This window comes from Oncorhynchus nerka, linkage group LG9b (genome assembly GCF_034236695.1).
Source record: "Oncorhynchus nerka isolate Pitt River linkage group LG9b, Oner_Uvic_2.0, whole genome shotgun sequence".
Lineage (NCBI taxonomy): Eukaryota > Metazoa > Chordata > Actinopteri > Salmoniformes > Salmonidae > Oncorhynchus > Oncorhynchus nerka.
This window is the reverse complement of record NC_088424.1, coordinates 38563083-38584708: the sequence shown is the minus strand read 5'-3', so window position 1 is coordinate 38584708 and position 21626 is coordinate 38563083. Positions and strand designations below refer to the sequence as shown.

At 42.8% G+C, this 21626-nt stretch overlaps 1 protein-coding gene across 1 annotated transcript in view; it reads right to left on the bottom strand.

The window, feature by feature from the left end:
• The window catches only part of LOC115114029 (neurocan core protein-like), a 138533-nt gene that overhangs the window by 29757 nt on the left and 87150 nt on the right, over positions 1-21626 (bottom strand). The window contains exons 15-18 of the mRNA XM_065013666.1: positions 13635-13748; positions 11424-11475; positions 10853-11042; positions 10354-10498 (exon numbers count right to left, since the gene is read on the bottom strand). Coding sequence (XP_064869738.1) covers positions 10354-10498; positions 10853-11042; positions 11424-11475; positions 13635-13748 — 501 coding nt within the window. The remainder of the gene's footprint in view (positions 1-10353; positions 10499-10852; positions 11043-11423; positions 11476-13634; positions 13749-21626) is intronic.

Sequence of the window (21626 nt, the reverse complement as noted above, 5' to 3'; positions counted from 1 at the left end):
GAACTGTAGTGGTGGAGGTAGAGGTACTGTAGAGGTAGAGGTGGAGGAACTGTGGAGGTAGAGGTACTGTAGAGGTTGAGCTACTGTAGATGTAGTTGGAGGTAATGTAGAGGTGAAGTTGGAGGTACTGTAGAGGTAGAGGTGGAGGTACTGTAGAGGTAGAGGTAATGTAGAGGTGAAATTGGAGGTACTGCAGAGGTAGAGGTAATGTAGAGTTGAAGTTGGAGGTAATGTAGAGGTAGAGGTGGAGGTACTGTAGAGGTAGAGGTGGAGGAACTGTAGAGGTGGAGGTGGAGGTAATGTAGAGGTGGAGTTGGAGGTACTGTAGAGGTAGAGGTGGAGGTACTGTAGAGGTAGAGGTGAAGGTAATGTAGAGGTGAAGTTGGAGGTACTGTAGAGGTAGAGGTAGAGGTACTGTAGAGGTAGAGGTAATGTAGAGGTGGACTTGGAGGTACTATAAAGGTAGAGGTGGAGGTGGAGGTACTATAGAGGTAGAGGTACTGTGGAGGTACTGTAGAGATAGAGATACTGTACAGGTAGATGTACTGTAAAGGTAGAGGTGGAGGTGGAGGTACTGTAAAGGTGGAGCTGGAGGAACTGTAGAGGTGGAGGAAGAGATACTGTAGAGGTAGAGGTGGAGGTAGAGGTACTGTGGAAGTGGGTTTAGAGGTTCTGTAGAGGTAGAGGAACTGTAGTGGTGGAGGTAGAGGTACTGTAGAGGTAGAGGTGGAGGAACTGTGGAGGTAGAGGTACTGTAGAGGTTGAGCTACTGTAGATGTAGAAGTAGAGGTGGAGGTACTGTAGAGGTGGAGGTGGAGATACTGTAGAGGTAGAGGTGGAGGAACTGTAGAGGTGGAGGAAGAGATACTGTAGAGGTAGAGGTGGAGGTAGAGGTACTGTAGAGCAGGGGTGTCAAAGTCAAATGGACGGAGGGCCAAATAAAAAAATCAGCTACAAGACGAGGGCCGGACTGTTCGAATGTTCATTGAAAAATGTTTAAATGACGCATATAGTCTAGTGAACCTAATTGAACCTACTGAAAACCTAACAAATATATTACAATATGATCAGATAAATAAAGCAATATTTTCTTATGGCTCTGTCAGTAATCTTTAATTTTCAACAGACACAAAAGACAAATTTCCTTTATATAAATATCCCCATAACATGAACATTAAATGAAAGAAACCGGTATTCAAGGCACCATCAGTAGACTATATTTTCTATTTTAGCAAAAGTGGGCTAAATTTACTTCAAAGAAAAAACAATAATAGCAATTTTCTATCATCCACTCAACTGAAATATTTTTAAAATATAATTGGATTGAAATACAAAAAAATAAAGTGCAAAAATCTATTAATCAAAAACAACACTTTGTTTAAGGAGAAGTAACATGCAGTGAAAACAAATATTAAATTTTAACTTTTAAACTTGAACTGAGTAAAAACTCTAAATATGTGATTGCACAGTAATGTTCACTTGTTTGAGGTTGAGGGTGATACTTGGTGGTGTCCCATCTTTTCCACAAGTTCATCAATGTTCGGGGTAAGGCTCTGAGCTGAAGAAATCCTCAGAATTGAGTGGAGGTGTTCAGCAGTAAGTCGACTTCTGTGTGATGTTTTGTTCAGGTTCATCAAAGAAAACAGTTGTTCACACAGGTATGTGCTGCCAAACATAGACAACGTTTGAGCAGCCTGGATGCGCAGCTGGGGCATTGTGCCGGGGAGGAACGGGCGAACTCCGCAGCACCCACTGCCGCATATTTTGCCCTCAGTGCATCATTGCATTGGAGGTCAATCAACTCCATTTGGAGGTTTGGTGGTGAGCTTTCCACGTCAACAGCAAATGGGTTACCGAGCAGTTCAACCTGCTTTTGTGCTTCAAAGTCAGCAAATCGGCGTCGAAAGTCAGCGGCAAGCATACCTATTTTATCAGCCAACTGTGTGCTCGGGAACGCACTGGTAGAGAGCTTCTCTTTCATGGTCTGGCAGCTGGGAAAGTGGCTCAAATTTTCTTTACGCATCTGCGTCTCCCACAGAGTCAGTTTGGTTTTAAATGCCTTCACTGTACTGTACATATCAGAGATGACACGATCCCGACCCTGCAGCTGCAAGTTTATTGCATTCAGATGACTCGTAATGTCACACAGAAAAGCCATTTCACACAGAAACATTTCGTCTCGGAGTTGTGTTGTGTCTTTCCCTTTGCTGTCCAAGAACAGACAAATCTCCTCACGAAGCTCGAAACATCTTTGAAGCACCTTTCCCTGGCTTAGCCATCGCACCTCTGTGTGATAAGGCAAATCACCATGCTCCGTTTCTAACTCCGTCAGAAATGCCTTGAACTGGCGGTGATTCAAACCTTTGGCTCTGATAAAGTTAACTGTGCGCGTGATGATGCTCATTACATGCTCCATTTTCAAGGCTTTACCGCACAACGCTTCCTGGTGTATGATACAATGATAAGCTGTCAGCTCACCTGTCGCGTTTTCCTCTTGCATCTTTTCCCGTATCTTCGCCACCAGTCCGCTCCTGTGTCCACACATCGCAGGTGCTCCGTCGGTTGTCAAACCCACGAGTTTTTCCAAGGCAGCTCCATCTCATTTACACATCTTGACACCTCTTCATACAATCATGCCCGTAGTTGTGCCATGCATAGGACGTAAAGCCAAAAACTCCTCTGTCACGCTTAGGTTGGAGTCCACTCCGCGGATGAAAATTGACAACTGGGCAATGTCAGAAATGTCGGTGCTCTCATCCACAGCCAAGGAATATGCAATAAAATCTTTTCCCTTTTTCACAAGCTGCTCTTTTAGATTGATGGACAACTGGTCTACTCTCTCGGCAATGGTGTTTCTGCTCAGACTCACATTTAAAAGAGTTGCCTTTTTCTGGGCAAACTTCGTCACAAACTTTAATCATGCAGTTTTGATGAAATCCCCCTCCGTAAATGGCCGGGCTGATTTAGCGATCTCTTCTGCCAAAATAAAACTGGCCTTGACAGCAGCCTGGCCTTGTGATTTGGCTTTTTTGAACAGAGCCTGTCGAGATTTGAGGCCTCGTTTTAATTCCTCTGCCTTTTGTAGCCTTTGTTCCATGTCCATATTCTTGTTTTTGTCCGCGTGTTTCGTTTCATAATGTCGTCTCAGATTATACTCTTTCAGTACCGCCACACTTTCTCCACACAGAAGACACACAGGTTTCCAGCTACCTTCGTGAACATATACTCCGACTCCCACCTTGTTTGAAACCCCGGTTCTCAGTATCCACCTTCCGTTTGCCATTTTTGATGGGTATGTGAAAGTTAATTTTACTGTGATGCTGACGACTGCTGTGCCAATAAATATTGAAATGAAGCAGCCTACTGCTCGGTGCGTCACCTTGCATTGTGGAAATGTAGTATTGGTGCGTGTAAAGATCTGCGGGCTGCCGGCTTGCTGCGGGCCGGTTCTAATAATAAATCAAGATCATCCCAGGGGCCGTAAAAACCTTCTTGCGGGCCGGATGTGGCCCGCGGGCCTTGACTCTGACATATGTGCTGTAGAGGAACCGTGGAGGTGGAGGTGATGTAGAGGTAGAGGTAGAGGTGGAGGACCTGTAGAGGTACTGCAGAGGTAGAAGTGGAGGTACTGTAAAGGTAGAGGTGGAGGTGGAGGAACTGTAGAGGTGGAGGTAGAGGTACTGTAGAGGTGGAGGTACTGTCAAGGTAGAGGTGGAGTTGGAGGTACTGTAGAGGTAGAGGTGGAGGAACTGTAGAGGTGGAGGTAGAGATACTGTAGAGGTAGGGGTAGAGGTGGAGGTGGATGTACTGTAGAGGTAGAGGTACTGTAGAGGTAGAGGTGGAGGTACTGTTGAGGTAGGGGTAGAGGTGGAGGTGGATGTATTGTGGAGGTGGATGTATTGTAGAGGTAGAGTTACTGTAGAGGTAGAGGTGGAGGTGGAAGAACCTTAGAGGTGGAGGTAGAGATACTGTAGAGATAGAGGTAGAGGTACTGTAGAGGTAGAAGTGGAGGTACTGTAAAGGAAGAGGTGGAGGTGGAGGTACTCTAGAGGTAGAGGTGGAGGTGGAGGTACTGTAGAGATAGAGGTAGAGGTACTGTAGAGGTAGAAGTGGAGGTAGTGTAGAGGTAGAGGTACTGTAGAGATAAAAGTGGAGGTACTGTAAAGGTAGAGGTGGAGGTACTGTAAAGCTAGAGGTACTGTGGAGGTAGAGGTGGAGGTACTATAGAGGTAGAGGTACTATGGAGGTAGAGGTGGAGGTACTATAGAGGTAGATGTACTGTAAAGGTAGAGGTGGAGGTACTGTAGAGGTAGAGGTACTGTGGAGGTAGATGTGGAGGTGGAGGTACTATAGAGGTAGAGGTACTAGGTAGGGGTGGAGGTGGAGTTACTATAGAGGTAGAGGTACTGTGGAGGAACTGTAGAGATTGAGGTACTATAGAGGTAGATGTACTGTAAAGGTAGAGACGGAGGTACTGTAGAGGTAGAGGTACTGTGTAGGTAGAGGTGAAGGTGGAGTTACTATAGAGGTAGAGGTACTGTGGGGGTACTGTAGAGATTTAGGTACTATAGAGGTAGATGTACTGTAAAGGTAGAGACGGAGGTACTGTAGAGGTAGAGGTACTGTGTAGGTAGAGGTGAAGGTGGAGTTACTATAGAGGTAGAGGTACTGTGGAGGTACTGTAGAGATTGAGGTACTGTAGAGGTAGATGTACTGTAAAGGTAGAGGTGGGGGTGGAGGTACTGTAGAGGTGGAGGTGGGGGTACTGTAGAGGTAGAGGTCGAGGGACTGTAGAGGTGGAGGTACTGTAGAGGTAGAGGTACTGTAGATGTAGAAGTAGAGGTGGAGGTACTGTAAAGGTAGAGGTGGAGGAACTGAAGAAGTGGAGGAAGAGGTCCTGAGGAGGTGGAGGTAGAGGTACTGTAGAGGAACTGTGGAGGTAGAGGTAGAGGTTCTGTAGAGGTAGAGGTGGAGGTAGAGGTGGAGGTACTGTAGAGGTAGAGATACTGCAGAGGTAGAGGTACTGTAGACGTAGAGGTACTGTAGAGGTACTGTAGATGTAGAATTGCTGTAGAGGTACTGTAGATGTAGAGGTACTGTAGGCGTAGAGGTGGAGGTGGAGGTACTGTAAAGGTAGAGATGGAGGTGGAGGAACTGTAGAGGTGCTGTAGAGGTAGAGGTTGAGGTGGAGGTACTGTAGAGGTGGAGGTGGGGGTACTGTAGAGGTAGAGGTGGAGGAACTGTAGAGGTGGAGGTACTGTAAAGGTAGAGGAGGAGGAACTGTACAGGTGGAGGTAGAGGTACTGTATAAGTATTGTAGAGGTAGAGTTGGAGGTTCTGTAGAGGTGGAGGTGGAGGTACTGTAGAGGTAGAGGTGGAGGAACTGAAGAGGTGGAGGAAGAGGTCCTGAGGAGGTAGAGGTGGAGGTAGAGGTACTGTAGAGGAACTGTGGAGGTGGAGGAAGAGGTCCTGAGGAGGTAGAGGTGGAGGTAGAGGTATTGTAGAGGAACTGTGGAGGTGGAGGTAGAGGTAGAGGTTCTCTAGGGGTAGAGGTGGAGGTAGAGGTAGAGCTGGAGGTACTGTAGAGGTAGAGGTACTGTAGAGGTACTGTAGATGTAGAATTACTGTAGAGGTATTGTAGACGTAGAGATACTGTAGGCGTAGAGGTGGAGGTGGAGGTACTGTAAAGGTAGAGATGGAGGTGGAGGTGGAGGAACTGTAGAGGTTCTGTAGAGGTAGAGGTAGAGGTTGAGGTGGAGGTACTGTGGCGGTAGAGGTGGAGGTACTGTAGAGGTGGAGGTACTGTAAAGGTAGAGGAGGAGGAACTGTACAGGTGGAGGTAGAGGTACTGTATAGGTATTGTAGAGGTAGAGTTGGAGGTGCTGTAGAGGTGGAGGTAGAGGTACTGTAGAGGTAGAGGTGGAGGTACTGTAGAGGTGGAGGTAGAGTTATAGGTACAGAGGTACTGTAGAGGTGGAGGTAGAGGTACTGTAGAGGTAGAGGTAGAGGTACTGTAGAGGTAGAGTTAGAGGTACTGTAGAGGTACTGTAGAGGTGGAGGTAGAGGTACTGTAGAGGTAGAGGTGGAGGTACTGTAGAGGTGGAGGTAGAGGTACTGTAGAGGTAGAGGTGGTAGAGGTAGCGGTAGAGGTACTGTAGAGGTAGAGGTGGAGGTACTGTAGAGGTGGAGGTAGAGGTACTGTAGATGTAGAGGTGGTAGAGGTAGCGGTAGAGGTACTGTAGAGGTGGAGGAAGACCAAGAACAAGGAGAGTAATCTCTGATGAAATTCGAGCGACAATGGTGGACCATATTAAAGCATTTTTTGGGGCTGCAATCTGAGATGCAGTTAACTCTAATGAACTTATCCTCTGCAGCATAGGTAACTCTGGGTTGAAGCTACAATCATCAAGCGCTGAAACTGGCTCTCATAAGGGCCGCTACTGGAAAGACCCAGAGTTACCTACAGTATGTCAGAGGGAGGTGACCAACCATATGCCACATCATCCTCATCGGCAGACTCGACAGCCTTGGTTTCTCAAATGATTGCCTCGCCTGGTTCACCAACTACTTCTCTGATAGAGTTCAGTGTGTCAAATCGGAGGGTCTGCTGTCCGGACCTCTGGCAGTCTCTATGGGGTGCCACAGGGTTCAATTCTTGACCGGTATACATCAATGAGGTCGCTCTTGCTGCTGGTGAGTCTCTGATCCACCTCTACGCAGACGACACCATTCTGTATACTTCCGGCCCTTCTTTGGACACTGTGTTAACAACCCTCCAGGCAAGCTTCAATGCCATACAACTCTCCTTCCGTGGCCTCCAATTGCTCTTAAATACAAGTAAAACTAAATGCATGCTCTTCAACCGATCGCTACCTGCACCTACCCGCCTGTCCAACATCACTACTCTGGACGGCTCTGACTTAGAATACGTGGACAACTACAATACTTAGGTGTCTGGTTAGACTGTAAACTCTCCTTCCAGACCCATATCAAACATCTCCAATCCAAAGTTAAATCTAGAATTGGCTTCCTATTTCGCAACAAAGCATCCTTCACTCATGCTGCCAAACATACCCTTGTAAAATTGACCATCCTACCAATCCTCGACTTTGGCGATGTCATTTACAAAATAGCCTCCAATACCCTACTCAACAAATTGGATGCAGTCTATCACAGTGCTATCCGTTTTGTCACCAAAGCCCCATATACTGCCCACCATTGCGACCTGTACGCTCTGGCTGGCCCTCGCTTCATACTGGTAAACCCACTGGCTCCATGTCATCTACAAGACCCTGCTAGGTAAAGTCCCACATTATCTCAGCTCAACCATAGCATCTCCCACCTGTAGCACACGCTCCAGCAGGTATATCTCTAGTCACCCCCAAAACCAATTCTTTCTTTGGCCGCCTCTCCTTCCAGTTCTCTGCTGCCAATGACTGGAACGAACTACAAAAATCTCTTAAATTGGAAACACTTATCTCCCTCACTAGCTTTAAGCACCAACTGTCAGAGCATCTTACAGATTACTGCACCTGTACATAGCCCACCTATAATTTAGCCCAAACAACTACCTCTTTCCCAACTGTATTTAATTTATTTATTTATTTTGCTCCTTTGCACCCCATTATTTTTATTTCTACTTTGCACATTCTTCCATTGCAATACTACCATTCCAGTGTTTTACTTGCTATATTGTATTTACTTTGCCACCATGGCCTTTTTTGCCTTTACATCCCTTCTCACCTAATTTGCTCACATTGTATATAGACTTGTTTTTTTTTTTTTTTTTTTTACTGTATTATTGACTGTATGTTTGTTTTACTCCATGTGTAACTCTGTGTCGTTGTATGTGTCGAACTGCTTTGCTTTATCTTGGCCAGGTCGCAATTGTAAATGAGAACTTGTTCTCAACTTGCTTACCTGGTTAAATAAAGGTGAAATAAAAAAATTAAAAAAAACATCCTTAAGAAACAAATCTCTGGATGAAGCAAATTTACAGAGTCCCATTTGAAAGGAATTCCCAAAGAGTGAAGGATAAACGGTACGAATATGTGTAAGTAAGCAATGTAGTAGTATTACACTCTTGAAACATTAGAGACTCATTGATGTTGCCAGTGAACTTTACTATACAGCAATTACAGTATTTACTGTCATTTCAGAGAATCATGGAGTTGGATGCAAGTCCCATCCTCCAGGAACTCATACTCATAGATGAGGCTGGATTCAATTTAGCAAAGACGAGGAGGAGAGGAAGGAACATCATTGGTCAACGCGCCATCACTGAGGTACTGTACCTGGCCAGCGTGGAAGAAATGTCACCATATGCGCAGCTATGAGCCACAATGGGGACCTACAGCTCCATGCCACCCTTGGACCATAAAACACTGCCCATTGGGGAAACTGGCTAACTGTTTTGTGTTTTGACTACCTGAGATGTAGTTTTAGCAAACGTGTGTTAACAATTGGGAAAAACTGTGAATGTGATTCAGACTTCTGTTTGTTGTGTCAGCAATGTTGAAGCTTTATTCTCTTTTCACACTTCATAGAGGAAAATATGAGAGTGCATTGTGCCTATTGAGGTTTGACAGCCTGCATATTGATCGGGTTGTATATCTAGAGGAATATCAGTGCTTTTGAAATAGTCTGTCTGTCTGTCTGTCTGTCTGTCTGTCTGTCTGTCTGTCTGTCTGTCTGTCTGTCTGTCTGTCTGTCTGTCTGTCTGTCTTGACAATGTGTATCCCACTAGTCAATAATAAATAACCTGTTGAACTAAACACTGTGATTGACATGTTTCATCAAAAGGCAATATTTCTTTTGGCTACTTGAGTTGATAAAACTGTCATTATGCTCTTACACTCTGATGTCAAGTGTGCGTGTTTCCTCGCCAGACATTCTATTGACAAAACAGAGCAATCCCCAGAGGATACAAGGCTTCGTAGAGTAAATTGGAAAGTCATATGAAACAGTATTTCCAAAATCCTTATTTGCCATGATGACTTTGTTCCTCCAAATGAACATGACATCCTGTTTCTAGCCACAGCCCAGTTTGAAGGACGCTATTGTAAATGCATTCTTATTGTTTTACCTGTACCATGGCTATGTTAAGTCCAGTGATCCTACCTGCTCCTTTCTGAAGACATGGAGCTGGTTGCACCATGGCTTTGTTAAAACTTCTTAGGGCTGCAATCCCGTTAACGGGATTGATATGACAACAGCCAGTGAAAGTGCAGAGCGCCAAATTCGATAAAGTGCATATTTATATTTTTAAAAATCTCAGTATACATTTGCGCGCTACGTTCACTAGTTCCAAAAACATCCGGTGATATTGCAGAGCCACATAATTTTACAGAAGTACTCATTATAAATGTCGATGAAAATACAATTGTTAGACATGGAAATATAGATACACTTCTCCTTAATGCAACCGGCTGTGTCAGACTTTTTTTTTAAACGTACGGAAAAAGCAAACCATGCCATAATCTGAGTACAGCTTTCAGACAACAAAGCAGCCCAAAAGATATCATCCATATTGGGTAGTCAACAGAAGTCATAAATAGCATTATAAATATTCACTTACCTTTGATGATCTTCATCAGAATGCACTCCCAGGATTCCCAGTTCCACATTAAATGTTTGATTTAGTTCGATAATGTCCATCATTTATGTCCAAAGAGCTAGTTTTGTTAGCACGTTTGGTAAACAAATCCAAAGTCATGAAGTGGGTTCCCTAGTTGCAGACGAAATGTCAGAAAGTTCTGTTCCGTTCCTGTCCGTAGAAACATGTCAAATGATGTATGGAATCAATCTTTAGGATGTTTTTAACATAAAACATCAATAATGTTCCAACCGGAGATTTCCATTGTCTTCAGAAGAGCGATGGAACAGAGCTCCCTCTCATGTGAACGCGCATGGTCAGAGCATGGTCAGCTCATGGCAGACCTGACTCATTCCCTTCTCATTCGGTGCCACTTCATAGTAGAATCCTCAAACAAGTTTCCAAAGACGGTTGACATCTAGTGGAAGCCTCAGGAAGTGCAACATAACCAATATCCCACTGTGTATTCAATAGGGGCTGGGTTGAAAATCAACCAACCTCAGATTTCCCACTTCCTGTTTGGATTTCTTCTCAGGATTTTGCCTGCCATATGAGTTCTGTTATACTCACAGACATCATTCAAACAGTTTGATAAACTTCAGAGTGTTTTCTATCCAATACTAATAATAATATGCATATATTAGCAACTGGGACTGAGGAGCAGGCCGTTTACTCTGGGCACCTCTGGGCACCTTTCATCCAAGCTACTCAATACTGCCCCTGCAGCCATAAGAAGTTATTAAGTCCTATGATCCTACCTGTGCCTTTTTTGCAGATGTAGGGCAGGTTATAGTTGCAGGGCACGTCATTCCACTTGCCCTCCTCATGAGCGATGGTCACCACACAGTCCTCTCCGCCCGCAAAGAAGTTATCAGGCTGGCTCTCCCTCCAGTTTTCATACACCTACACAATACCACACACTTACAGTATGTCACATTGTATTAATCTTGGCTTTAAATCTATTATAAAGTAATACTCAGCTGTTTATACATGGGATCCTATGTTTGCTCCTCTGTAGCTCAGTTGGTAGAGCATAGCCCTTGCTACGCCAATATAGTGGGTTCAATTCCTGGGAGCACCCATACTTAAAATGTATCAATGACTGTTGCTTTGGATAAAAGTGTCTGCTAAATCTTCTGTTGTACAAAGACACACTTTACATACAAAGTGTTCCAACTCTGAGGTTCAAGTACAGGTATATATCACATACAATGCAGTATAACATGAGCTGTTACAGAGAGAAATATAGAACGTCACCAGGTCATTGGCGTCAGTCCACTGGAAGTCCTCCTCCACTGTGCGATCATTCAGGCCGATCCAGGCGTTATCATGGCCCAGCCCATTGATGAACTCCTGCTCGGTGACCGAGGTGATACTGCTGAGGTGGGCGCTCTGCTCTCTGCAGTCCTTCTCTGCATCCTCCCAGGTGTGTCTGTGAGAGAAGTACCTGAAGTGAAGAAAACAGGTTTTTGTTAGATCAATAGTAGGGCAATATTCAATCCAATATTCAGCATTACAGAGTGATTTAAATGTAAAGGCAATGTTCTGCATTCATCAGAAATGTTGCGTACGTCGGCTCAATAGAAAATTACCTTTACATTTCTGTTGCTCAATGCAGGATTCCTTCATCCCTCAGCTACCAAGGCTAAAAATAGATGATAGATGACGTCTCAAACTCAAGGCCCGCGGGCCAGATCCATTTTAAGTGTGGCCCTCCGGAACTCGGTGAAGACCGAATGCGGCCCGCGGGGGGAAATTAGTTTGACACCCCTGATACAGTTGAATGTTTAGAGGGTAGGTTCGTTGTCAGTTCTTTTTTCTCACGTACCTGTAGCAGTGGCCATGGAACTTCCTCCATCCATGCTCACAACCCTCAACATCTAGAGAGAGCAGATGAGAAAGGAGAGCATTGAGGGATAGAAGAAGCAGACAGGGATAGGAAAGAGAGGTTAGAGTATGGAAGACGGGAGGGGGCAAAGAAAGACAAATGAAGGAGGCAAGGAACGGAGAAGAAGATTGAGTGAAAAAGATAAGTGATGAAGAGAGAAAGGAGAGTAGGACGATAGAGGAAAAGAGGAACAGTGACAGAGAGAAGAAGAGAGGTGAAGGGAAGGAGAGAGAGATGTGGAGAAAAGAGAGGTGAAGGGAAGGCGAGAGAGATGTGGAGAAAAGAGAGGTGAAGGGAAGGAGAGAGAGATGTGGAGAAAAGAGAGGTGAAGGGAAGGAGAGAGAGATGTGGAGAAAAGAGAGGTGAAGGGAAGGCGAGAGAGATGTGGAGAAAAGAGAGGTGAAGGGAAGGAGAGAAGAGAGAGGTGAAGGGAATGAGAGAGAAGTGGAGAGAAGAGAGAGGTGAAGGGAAGGAGAGAGAGAGAGGTGGAGGGAATGAGAGAGAGAGGTGGAGGGAAGGAGAGAAGAGGTAGAGGGAAGGAGAGAGAGGAGTGGAGAGAAGAAGAGAGAGAGGTGGAGGGAAGGAGAGAGAGAGGTGGAGGGAATGAGAGAGAGGTGGAGGGAATGAGAGAGAGAGGTGGAGGGAAGGAGAGAGAGAGGTGGAGGGAAGGAGAGAGAGAGGTAGAGGGAAGGAGAGAGAGGAGTGGAGAGAAGAAGAGAGAGAGAGATGGAGGGAAGGAGAGAGAGAGGTGGAGGGAAGGAGAGAGAGAGATGAAGGGAAGGAGAGAGAGGTGGAGGGAAGGAGAGAGAGAGGTGGAGGGAATGAGAGAGAGAAGTGGAGAGAAGAAGAGAGCGAGAGGTAGAGGGAAGGAGAGAGAGAGGTGGAGGGAAGGAGAGAGAGAGGTAGAGGGAAGGAGAGAGAGGAGTGGAGAGAAGAAGAGAGAGAGAGGTGGAGGGAAGGAGAGAGAGAGGTGGAGGGAAGGAGAGAGAGAGGTAGAGGGAAGGAGAGAGAGGGGTGGAGAGAAGAAGAGAGAGAGAGGTGGAGGGAAGGAGAGAGAGAGGTGGAGGGAAGGAGAGAGAGGTGGGGGGAAGGAGAGAGAGATGTGGAGGGAAGGAGAGAGAGAGGTGGAGGGAAGGAGAGAGAGAAGTGGAGAGAAGAAGAGAGAGAGAGGTGGAGGGAAGGAGAGAGAGAGGTGGAGGGAAGGAGAGAGAGGTGTAGGGAAGGAGAGAGGATTATTGTTACACCCTCTCAACCTGTCATTCAGTATTGTGCCTCTCAGGACCTGCAAGGCCACACTTTAATAACGTTGAGACTGAATGAACCATTAAACCTGCAATCATGGATCCTCCATTTCCATTCTCAGCACACGCTGTTCCTATCTCTACATTATGAGGTCTCATTAATAACTCCAAGGGTTATGGGTTCATTAACCCTCATTGCTATTAGTGTTTCTGCACACACAGAGGGGGGCAGATGAGGAGGTGTGGGCTGTCAGAGTGACTCTGAATCCAGCGAGGTGTGTGTGTTTGCGCTCATTTGAGAGTGTGTGTATCTGTGCTAGTTTGGCTGTATGTGTGTGTTTCGGTGTACATCCATCAGCCAGCTCTCTGCGGCATAGTGACAGGTACAGACAGATACACTGCCTGATAGCCGGTGAGTGATACTGCAGTGAAATAGTGCTCTCTGGGACTTTGGCCTCTGATACATCAGCTGATACTACACAAAACAACACTGACCAAGGAGACTTGGACACCAAGAGCGTTATTTTCATAAGGGCCTAACTGCATGGGGAATTGACTTGGATGGGAGCTCAGTTAAGACATTCCACTCTATCATCTGGAGGTGCAAATGCCACTTATTTCTGTGTATCTCAGATAAAAGTGATCATCTATATCTCTCTCTGTTTAGGCTGTGTGTATTGACTAAGTAGCACAGGAGGTTGGTGGCACCTTCATTGGGGAGGACAGGCTCATGGTAATGGAGCGGAATACATAGAATGGTATCAAATACATCAAACACATGATTTCCATGGTTTCCTTGTGTTTGATGCCATTCCATTATCTCCGATCCAGCCATTATTATGAGCCGTCCTCCCCTCAGCAGCCTCCACTGCTATGTAGTGTGTTGACCAGTGTGTACGCACTCTCTTACCCTTCTCACAGGTGTCTCCTGCGTAGCTGGGCAGACAGAGGCAGATGAATGAGTCGATCTTGTCGATGCAGGTGCCTCCGTTGAGACACGGGTTGGACTGGCAGTCATCCACGTCTGTCAGAAGAACACACAAAACAGGTTAGAGAGTCTGTGTACAGAACCCATCCTCTGTAGGCATGGCTCAGACCTTTCTCTGTAATCTCAGACTACGTAACATAAATGGTACTCAAGATTTTAGTTCTGGATCAACTGAGATAAAGTTTTTCCGTGACCCAAGCGTTTGATGTCAGTGGGAGATTTGTGGAAAACATTCCAGCTGGACTAGTTAGTAGTCAGGACAGAGCAAAGTGAACAACGTCCGCAGCGCTGATGTTCTCCCTAAACGGATTGATTGGTGTGACACACAGGAAAGATGTTTCCTACGTTTTCTATCTCCATCAACAGAAGCAGTGGGCTGTGGGTACAACAATACCTGTATCCAAATCCAACTAATTTAACAAAGACCTCTCTTGACACTTGTCTTTATATCACCACCACTTGTCTTTATGTCACTACCACTTGTCTTTATGTCACTACCACTTGTCTTTATGTCACTGCCACTTGTCTTTATGTCACTACCACTTGTCTTTATATCACTACTACTTGTCTTTATGTCACTACTACTTGTCTTTATGTCACTACCACTTGTCTTTATGTCACTACTACTTGTCTTTATGTCACCACCACTTGTCTTTATGTCACTACTACTTGTCTTTATGTCACCACCACTTGTCTTTATGTCACTACCACTTGTCTTTATGTCACTACCACTTGTCTTTATGTCACTACCACTTGTCTTTATATCACTACTACTTGTCTTTATGTCACTACCACTTGTCTTTATATCACCACCACTTGTCTTTATATCACTACCACCTGTCTTTATGTCACTACCACTTGTCTTTATGTCACTACCACTTGTCTTTATGTCACTACCACTTGTCTTTATATCACTACTACTTGTCTTTATGTCACTACTACTTGTCTTTATGTCACCACCACTTGTCTTTATATCACTACCACTTGTCTTTATGTCACTACCACTTGTCTTTATGTCACTACCACTTGTCTTTATGTCACTACCACTTGTTTTTATGTCACTACCACTTGTCTTTATGTCACTGCCACTTGTCTTTGTCACTACTACTTGTCTTTATATCACTACCACTTGTCTTTATGTCACTACCACTTGTCTTTATGTCACTGCCACTTGTCTTTATGTCACTACCACTTGTCTTTATGTCACTGCCACTTGTCTTTGTCACTACTACTTGTTTTTATGTCACTACCACTTGTCTTTATGTCACTGCCACTTGTCTTTGTCACTACTACTTGTCTTTATATCACTACTACTTGTCTTTATGTCACTACCACTTGTCTTTATGTCACTACCACTTGTCTTTATGTCACCACCACTTGTCTTTATGTCACTACTACTTGTCTTTATGTCACCACCACTTGTCTTTATGTCACTACCACTTGTCTTTATGTCACTACCACTTGTCTTTATGTCACTACCACTTGTCTTTATATCACTACTACTTGTCTTTATGTCACTACTACTTGTCTTTATGTCACCACCACTTGTCTTTATATCACTACCACTTGTCTTTATGTCACTACTACTTGTCTTTATGTCACTACCACTTGTCTTTATATCACCACCACTTGTCTTTATATCACTACCACCTGTCTTTATGTCACTACCACTTGTCTTTATGTCACTACCACTTGTCTTTATGTCACTACCACTTGTCTTTATATCACTACCACTTGTCTTTATATCACTACCACTTGTCTTTATGTCACTACCACTTGTCTTTATGTCACTACCACTTGTCTTTATATCACTACTACTTGTCTTTATATCACTACCACTTGTCTTTATGTCACTACCACTTGTCTTTCATGTCACACTACTACTTGTCTTTATATCACTACCACTAATGTCACCACCACTTGTCTTTATGTCACTACTACTTGTCTTTATGTCACCACCACTTGTCTTTATGTCACTACCACTTGTCTTTATGTCACTACCACTTGTCTTTATGTCACTACCACTAGTCTTTATATCACTACTACTTGTCTTTATGTCACTACCACTTGTCTTTATATCACCACCACTTGTCTTTATATCACTACCACCTGTCTTTATGTCACTACCACTTGTCTTTATGTCACTACCACTTGTCTTTATGTCACTACCACTTGTCTTTATATCACTACTACTTGTCTTTATGTCACTACTACTTGTCTTTATGTCACCACCACTTGTCTTTATATCACTACCACTTGTCTTTATGTCACTACCACTTGTCTTTATGTCACTACCACTTGTCTTTATGTCACTACCACTTGTCTTTATGTCACTACCACTTGTCTTTATGTCACTGCCACTTGTCTTTGTCACTACTACTTGTCTTTATATCACTACCACTTGTCTTTATGTCACTACCACTTGTCTTTATGTCACTGCCACTTGTCTTTATGTCACTACCACTTGTCTTTATGTCACTGCCACTTGTCTTTGTCACTACTACTTGTTTTTATGTCACTACCACTTGTCTTTATGTCACTGCCACTTGTCTTTGTCACTACTACTTGTCTTTATATCACTACTACTTGTCTTTATGTCACTACCACTTGTCTTTATGTCACTACCACTTGTCTTTATGTCACCACCACTTGTCTTTATGTCACTACTACTTGTCTTTATGTCACCACCACTTGTCTTTATGTCACTACCACTTGTCTTTATGTCACTACCACTTGTCTTTATGTCACTACCACTTGTCTTTATATCACTACTACTTGTCTTTATGTCACTACTACTTGTCTTTATGTCACCACCACTTGTCTTTATATCACTACCACTTGTCTTTATGTCACTACTACTTGTCTTTATGTCACTACCACTTGTCTTTATATCACCACCACTTGTCTTTATATCACTACCACCTGTCTTTATGTCACTACCACTTGTCTTTATGTCACTACCACTTGTCTTTATGTCACTACCACTTGTCTTTATATCACTACCACTTGTCTTTATATCACTACCACTTGTCTTTATGTCACTACCACTTGTCTTTATGTCACTACCACTTGTCTTTATATCACTACTACTTGTCTTTATATCACTACCACTTGTCTTTATGTCACTACCACTTGTCTTTATGTCACTGCCACTTGTCTTTGTCACTACTACTTGTCTTAATATCACTACCACTTGTCTTTATGTCACCACCACTTGTCTTTATGTCACTACTACTTGTCTTTATGTCACCACCACTTGTCTTTATGTCACTACCACTTGTCTTTATGTCACTACCACTTGTCTTTATGTCACTACCACTTGTCTTTATATCACTACTACTTGTCTTTATGTCACTACCACTTGTCTTTATATCACCACCACTTGTCTTTATATCACTACCACCTGTCTTTATGTCACTACCACTTGTCTTTATGTCACTACCACTTGTCTTTATGTCACTACCACTTGTCTTTATATCACTACTACTTGTCTTTATGTCACTACTACTTGTCTTTATGTCACCACCACTTGTCTTTATATCACTACCACTTGTCTTTATGTCACTACCACTTGTCTTTATGTCACTACCACTTGTCTTTATGTCACTACCACTTGTCTTTATGTCACTACCACTTGTCTTTATGTCACTGCCACTTGTCTTTGTCACTACTACTTGTCTTTATATCACTACCACTTGTCTTTATGTCACTACCACTTGTCTTTATGTCACTGCCACTTGTCTTTATGTCACTACCACTTGTCTTTATGTCACTGCCACTTGTCTTTGTCACTACTACTTGTTTTTATGTCACTACCACTTGTCTTTATGTCACTGCCACTTGTCTTTGTCACTACTACTTGTCTTTATATCACTACTACTTGTCTTTATGTCACTACCACTTGTCTTTATGTCACTACCACTTGTCTTTATGTCACCACCACTTGTCTTTATGTCACTACTACTTGTCTTTATGTCACCACCACTTGTCTTTATGTCACTACCACTTGTCTTTATGTCACTACCACTTGTCTTTATGTCACTACCACTTGTCTTTATATCACTACTACTTGTCTTTATGTCACTACTACTTGTCTTTATGTCACCACCACTTGTCTTTATATCACTACCACTTGTCTTTATGTCACTACTACTTGTCTTTATGTCACTACCACTTGTCTTTATATCACCACCACTTGTCTTTATATCACTACCACCTGTCTTTATGTCACTACCACTTGTCTTTATGTCACTACCACTTGTCTTTATGTCACTACCACTTGTCTTTATATCACTACCACTTGTCTTTATATCACTACCACTTGTCTTTATGTCACTACCACTTGTCTTTATGTCACTACCACTTGTCTTTATATCACTACTACTTGTCTTTATATCACTACCACTTGTCTTTATGTCACTACCACTTGTCTTTATGTCACTACCACTTGTCTTTATGTCACTGCCACTTGTCTTTGTCACTACTACTTGTCTTTATATCACTACCACTTGTCTTTATGTCACTACCACTTGTCTTTATGTCACTACCACTTGTCTTTATGTCACTGCCACTTGTCTTTATGTCACTACCACTTGTCTTTATGTCACTGCCACTTGTCTTTGTCACTACTACTTGTTTTTATGTCACTACCACTTGTCTTTATGTCACTGCCACTTGTCTTTGTCACTACTACTTGTCTTTATGTCACCACCACTTGTCTTTATGTCACTACCACTTGTCTTTATGTCACTACCACTTGTCTTTATGTCACTACCACTTGTCTTTATATCACTACTACTTGTCTTTATGTCACTACCACTTGTCTTTATATCACCACCACTTGTCTTTATATCACTACCACCTGTCTTTATGTCACTACCACTTGTCTTTATGTCACTACCACTTGTCTTTATGTCACTACCACTTGTCTTTATATCACTACTACTTGTCTTTATGTCACTACTACTTGTCTTTATGTCACCACCACTTGTCTTTATATCACTACCACTTGTCTTTATGTCACTACCACTTGTCTTTATGTCACTACCACTTGTCTTTATGTCACTACCACTTGTCTTTATGTCACTACCACTTGTCTTTATGTCACTGCCACTTGTCTTTGTCACTACTACTTGTCTTTATATCACTACCACTTGTCTTTATGTCACTACCACTTGTCTTTATGTCACTGCCACTTGTCTTTATGTCACTACCACTTGTCTTTATGTCACTGCCACTTGTCTTTGTCACTACTACTTGTTTTTATGTCACTACCACTTGTCTTTATGTCACTGCCACTTGTCTTTGTCACTACTACTTGTCTTTATATCACTACTACTTGTCTTTATGTCACTACCACTTGTCTTTATGTCACTACCACTTGTCTTTATGTCACCACCACTTGTCTTTATGTCACTACTACTTGTCTTTATGTCACCACCACTTGTCTTTATGTCACTACCACTTGTCTTTATGTCACTACCACTTGTCTTTATGTCACTACCACTTGTCTTTATATCACTACTACTTGTCTTTATGTCACTACTACTTGTCTTTATGTCACCACCACTTGTCTTTATATCACTACCACTTGTCTTTATGTCACTACTACTTGTCTTTATGTCACTACCACTTGTCTTTATATCACCACCACTTGTCTTTATATCACTACCACCTTCTTTATGTCACTACCACTTGTCTTTATGTCACTACCACTTGTCTTTATGTCACTACCACTTGTCTTTATATCACTACCACTTGTCTTTATATCACTACCACTTGTCTTTATGTCACTACCACTTGTCTTCATGTCACTACCACTTGTCTTTATATCACTACTACTTGTCTTTATATCACTACCACTTGTCTTTATGTCACTACCACTTGTCTTTATGTCACTACCACTTGTCTTTATGTCACTGCCACTTGTCTTTGTCACTACTACTTGTCTTTATATCACTACCACTTGTCTTTATGTCACTACCACTTGTCTTTATGTCACTACCACTTGTCTTTATGTCACTGCCACTTGTCTTTATGTCACTACCACTTGTCTTTATGTCACTGCCACTTGTCTTTGTCACTACTACTTGTTTTTATGTCACTACCACTTGTCTTTATGTCACTGCCACTTGTCTTTGTCACTACTACTTGTCTTTATATCACTACTACTTGTCTTTATGTCACTACCACTTGTCTTTATATCACTACCACTTGTCTTTATGTCACTACCACTTGTCTTTATGTCACTACCACTTGTCTTTATGTCACTACCACTTGTCTTTATATCACTACTACTTGTCTTTATGTCACTACTACTTGTCTTTATGTCACTACCACCTGTCTTTATATCACTACCACTTGTCTTTATGTCACTACCACTTGTCTTTATGTCACTACCACTTGTCTTTATATCACTACCACCTGTCTTTATATCACTACCACTTGTCTTTATGTCACTACCACTTGTCTTTATGTCACTACTACTTGTCTTTATATCACTACCACTTGTCTTTATGTCACTACCACTTGTCTTTGTGTCACTACTACTTGTCTTTATATCACTACCACTTGTCATTGTGTCACTACTACTTGTCTTTATATCACTACCACTTGTCATTGTGTCACTACCACTGACTTTGCTGACAGCTGTTTTATTGATTAAACATGTTTAATTACTATGACTGTGGTTGTCCCACCTAGCTATCTTAAAGTGACTGCACAAATTGTAAGTTGCTCTGAATAAAACAAAAGCATCTGCTAAATTGATTTTTTTTTGTAAGGGAGGATGATCATTTCATTCTCACCATGGCAACTAGAGATTAGTGTGGGTGTTTTCTGTTTGTCTGTCTTTGTCCCTCTCCTTCTTGCTGCATGAATCAGAGCACTATGAGAGTACTTCAGAACCAAACCACTTATTTCATTATTCCTGTGCCAAGCACTCTCTCTCTCACACTCTCTGCTTCCCTCGCTTGCTCTCTCTCTTTCTCGCTATCTTGTCCTTGTTACACTCCACGAGGGTTTACTATGACCCCTTAAATCTGTTCACACCGCACAAAAACACAACAGAGATATTTTTTCACATTCACAAATCACAATAACAACTCCTGTATTCTCCTGAAGGTTGAGCTCTCTTGAAAAAATAAACATTTATCAAATGTCAACGGTGACGGTTTAATGACGAAGAAGGATTTCAGAAAACAGAGAATCCTGACCCAAGTCTGACTCACGTCTTCTTTTCTCAATTTTGAATAACTGTTCCAAACACACTGTCTACTGTATAAACGGTTCAACTCAGAACATTTATACTCCAAGGATGAAAGGCACCAAACTGTGCTCTCAAAGTCAATTCAAACTAAACTATATTCTATGTTCTGAGTGTTGATAAGGTACCGGCACCTCAAATGTTCTACTGCTTGAGCTCCTGTTCCTCTTATAGAATATTAGCTCAATGTATTGTGGAGCTCCTGCACCTAAATATAAACAGTACTGGCACCCAAAATGAGTACTGGCACCTATTTCAGTCCAAGTCAAGCATTGGTTTCAGACAAATCCAATCCAGACTATTGCCCCTGTCAATACCTTCTGATGGGGGCTTTGTACCATAAGCCCTTAGGTCTGCATGTCTTTTGCCAAACAGAGCTTTGAATTTCCCAGGTTCTAGGCTACAAAATGTAAAGAGGTGACATCACATTTTGGGGTTAGATTCAACTGTAAACATTATATTGTGCCTCAGTTACTAGTACACAGAAATAGATGAAATTGATGAGTAACTGAGTGGTCAGTTTCTTCCATAATAGTTCTAGGGGTGCATCCCAATAGTCTAAAGTGGTTTCTTCTCTTCGTCTCTGCATTACAATTTCATAGGCAACACTGTCTTCTGTCTCAAGTGATCACTTCACCCCAGCATGACCT